Here is a 4,081-nt window from a genome sequence, read left to right on the forward strand (position 1 = left end):
AGGGAGATGAGGGAGACAAAGTTTGAGGAGTTTATCAACGATAAGCAGGGATCAATGATAGTGAGGGAGTATTCCTTCAAGTTTGTCAAACTATCCAGACATGCTACTACCCTTGTATCTAAAAGCATGGATGAGATGAGCAGGTTCCTCACAAGAATCAACGGAGATCTGGAGAAAGAGTGTCGGTCTGTGATGCTCCATGATAACATGGACCTCTCCAGGTTGATGGTGCATGTATAGAACGTAGAGGACAACCACAAAAAGATGGGAGTTTGTGATTCTAGGAAGCCGAAGCCTCAAGATCAGGAAGGTCCCAGCAATGGAGGCCATAGAAACAATTTTGTCATCCTTGAGTAGCCTAGGTTCAAGAAGGGGTAGCAGAGTTCTGGGAATCCTAATTCCTAGAGGAGTACAACACCTAGAGGAGGCAGACCTGATCCCAAGAAGGGCAATGGAGGTAAGATGCAGCTTCCCTAAAAGAATTGTGCTAAGTGGTCCTGCTCACAGTGGAGAGTGCAGACAGGGCACTAATGCCTGTTTCGTTTGTGGTATGAGTGGGCATATGGTTAGAGACTGCCCACAGAACAGAGGTCAGGCTGGAGGTAATGCTCAGCCTAGGCTGGATCCAGAGGGTGCAACAGCAGCCGAGCCTCCTATGAGGAACAAGTTCTTTCCCCTAAAGGGAAGGGAGGAGCTGGAGAAGTCCGCTGATGTGGTCACTGGTATGCTGCATGTATTCTCAACTTCTGTTTATGCTTTACTTGATCCAGGGTCTACGCTTTCCTTTGTAACTCCTTTGCTTGCTCTCATTTTTGAAATATTGCCTGAAGTTCTGCATGATCCTATAGTGGTTAGTACACCTTTAGGAGAAAAGGTAAGAACTGACAGAGTATACAAGAATTGCCCAATAGTTGTAAGTGGTGAGACTATCTGTGCAGACTTGGTTGAGTTACCCATGCATGATTTTGATGTTATCTTTGGCATGGACTGGCTTCACAGTTGTTATGCTTGTTTAGATTGTCATAGTAGAGTGGTTAGATATCGTTTCCCTAATGAACATGAACTAGTCTGGGAGGGGTATAACTCGAGTCGTCCTAATCGCTTGATTTCGAACATTAAGGCCAATAAAATGATGTCCAAGGGGTTATTATGTCATATTGTGAGTGTCAATTTTTTATATCACGACATTCCTTCCATAGACTCAGTGCTTGTTTTGAATGAGTTCCTATATGTATTTCCTGATGATTTGCCTGGAGTCCCTCATCCACGAGAGATTGACTTTGTTATCGACTTAGAACCCGATACTAAACCAATTTCAATTCATCCCTACAGAATGGCTCCAGCTAAACGCAAAGAGTTGAAGCTGCAGTTAAAAGATCTCATTGATAAGGGTTTCATTCAGCCGAGCATATCTCCTTGGGTCACTCCAGTGTTGTTTGTGAAAAATAAGGATGGGACCGTTCGAATGTGTATCGATTATCTGTAGCTCAACAAAGTCACTATAAAGAATAAGTATCCACTTCACAGAATAAATGATTTGTTCGATTAGCTCCAAGGGTCTAGTTTCTTCTCTAAGATTGATCTTCGTTCAGGGTATCATCAGCTTAGGGTTAGGGACGCAGATATCCCAAAGATAGACTTTCGTACCCGTTATGGTCATTATTAGTTCTTGGATATTTCATTTGGTCTCAGGAATGCACCTGCTACATTTATGGATCTCACGAACAGGGTCTTCTGTGAATACCTTGACTCTTTCGTCATAGTATTCATTTATGACATTCTCATCTACTCTAAGACCGAGGAAGAGCATGAACAACATTTTAGACTAACCTTACAGGTACTTAGACAACATCAGTTGTACGCCAAATTTGGCAAGTGTGAATTTTGGCTTAGATCAGTGACTTTCCTGGGTCATATTGTGTCCAATCAAGGTGTAGAGGTGGACCCCAGGAAGACTGAGGCTTATAACAACTTGACAAAACTCTTACTCCCATAGATATCCGTAGCTTCTTGGGATTGGCTGGTTACTACCGCAGGTTTGTGAAGGGCTTTTCTTCCATTGCTGCCCCACTGACAACTCTGACTAAGAAGAAGGACAAGTTTGAATGGACGGAGGCTTGTGAGAAGAGTTTCCAAGAGCTCAAGGACTGACTCACTTCAGCATCGGTGCTTACTTTACCTAAGTGTGATGAGAATTACACTGTTTATTGTGATGCATCTAGGGTTGGTTTGGGTTGTTTTCTTATACGGGGTGGTAAGGTGATAGACTATGCATCTAGACAACTCAAGGTTCATGAGAAGAATTATCCCACTCATGACCTGGAGTTAGCAGTTGTGGTGTTTGCACTGAAGCTGTGGAGGCACTACTTGTATGGGTGCATGTGGATGTGCTCACAAACCATAAGAGTCTCCAGTATGTGTTCACACAATGAGTTGAATCTACATTAGCAGAGATGGTTGGAGCTGTTGAAGGATTATGATATGAATGTTCACTACCATCCAAGTAAGGCTAATATTGTAGATGATGCTTTGAGAAGGATGAACATGTGAAGTACAAACCACATTGAGGATGAAAAGAAGGAGTTAGCGAAAGATGTACACAGACTGGCCAGACTAGGTGTGCAATTGGTTGACTCTACTAGTGGGGGTGTGTCAGTTCATCCTAGTTCTTAATCATCCTTGGTAGTTTGAAGTCAGGAAGGGTCAGTATCTCGATCATGTTTTGATGGAGCTGAAGGACTCAGTGTTGATAAAGATGAATGAGTCTTGCGCTTTAGGAGGTGATGGCATACTTATGTATCAAGACAGGCTGTGTGTACCAGATGTGGATGATTTGTGGACTTGGATTATTGCAGAGTCCCATGGTTCCATATATTCCATAGATCCAGGTTCCACCAAGATGTATCATGATCTTAAGCAGATTTATTGGTGGGATGGCATGAAGAAGGACATTGCAGAAGATGTGGCAAAGTGTCCTAATTGTCAGCAGGTTAAAGCAGAACATCTTAAGCCTGGCGGTCTTACTCAGATTATTGAGGTTCCGACTTGGAAGTGGGAGGCCATTAATATGGACTTCATGGTTAGTCTTCTGAGGACTAGGAGACTACATGACTCTATATGGGTTATTGTGGACAGATTGACTAAGTCTACCCACTTTATCCATGTGAAGTCTACTTACAGAGCTGAGGACTATGCGAGACTCTACATAGATGAGATTGTGAGATGGAATGGGATTCCTCTATCTATCATTTTAGATAGAGGATCTCAGTTTACTTCACATTTCTTGAGATCTTTCCAGAATAGCTTGGGTACGCAGGTGAAGCTTAGTACTGCCTTTCATCCTCAGACTGATGGGCAGGCAGAGTGCACCATTCAGACATTGGAGGACATGTTGAGAGCATGTGTGATTAACTTCAGGGGTAGTTAGGATTACCATTTTGCCTTTGATAGAGTTCTCATATAATAATAGCTATCACTCCAACATCGGGATGGCACTGTTTGAGGCACTATTTTGTAGGAGGTGTAGATCTCAAGTTGGGTGGTTTGAGGTTGAAGAGTCATCTATTTTGGGTCTAGAGATCATTCATGAGGCCTTATAGAAGGTCAGAGGGATTGGGGACAGGTGACTACTGCTTACAGTCGGCAAAATTCAATGACCCTTAGAGTTTGAGGTTCGTGAACAGGTCTATCTGAAGATATCACCTATCAAGGGGGTGATGAGGTTCGGAAGGAAGTGGAAGTTGAGTCCGAGGTATGTTGGGCCTTACGAGATCCTACAGCGTGTTGGTGAGGTGTCCTATTAGTTGGCATTGCCTGCAGAGATAACTTCTGCACATCCAGTCTTTCATGTATCCACGTTAAAGAAGTGTCTAGGTGATCAAACATCGATTCTACCTTTGGAAGGTTTGGGGGTCGATGAAGACATGTCCTATGAGAAGGTACCTATTGAGATCTTAGACAGGCAGGTGAAGCGGCTAAGGAAGAATTAAATTGTCACAGTGAAGGTATTGTGGAGAAATCATGTTATTGGGGGTGCTACGTGGGAAGCTGAGGCTGACATGAGATCCCGTTACTCTCATAT

General features: G+C 43.2%; 1 protein-coding gene across 1 annotated transcript; it reads left to right on the forward strand.

The window, feature by feature from the left end:
* The first annotated feature begins 319 nt into the window (after positions 1–319).
* Positions 320–3,427, forward strand: LOC138348047 (uncharacterized). The gene is made up of 3 exons (XM_069296656.1): positions 320–1,434; positions 1,693–1,837; positions 2,687–3,427. The coding sequence occupies exons 1-3, from the start codon at positions 320–322 to the stop codon at positions 3,425–3,427; spliced, it is 2,001 nt and encodes a 666-aa protein (XP_069152757.1).
* The last annotated feature ends 654 nt before the right edge of the window (positions 3,428–4,081 follow it).

The sequence above is a fragment of the Solanum lycopersicum genome, chromosome 4 (genome assembly GCF_036512215.1).
Source record: "Solanum lycopersicum chromosome 4, SLM_r2.1".
Taxonomy (NCBI): domain Eukaryota; kingdom Viridiplantae; phylum Streptophyta; class Magnoliopsida; order Solanales; family Solanaceae; genus Solanum; species Solanum lycopersicum.

Coding starts and splice junctions, on each gene's coding strand:
- LOC138348047 (XM_069296656.1), top strand. CDS start 320: ATGGAGGCCATAGAAACAATTTTGTCATCCTTGAGTAGCCTAGGTTCA. Junction 1,435..1,692: donor CCTTGGGTCACTCCAGTGTT/GTTTGTGAAAAA, acceptor ATTTGGTCTCAG/GAATGCACCTGCTACATTTA. Junction 1,838..2,686: donor ATTTTAGACTAACCTTACAG/GTACTTAGACAA, acceptor CATCCTTGGTAG/TTTGAAGTCAGGAAGGGTCA.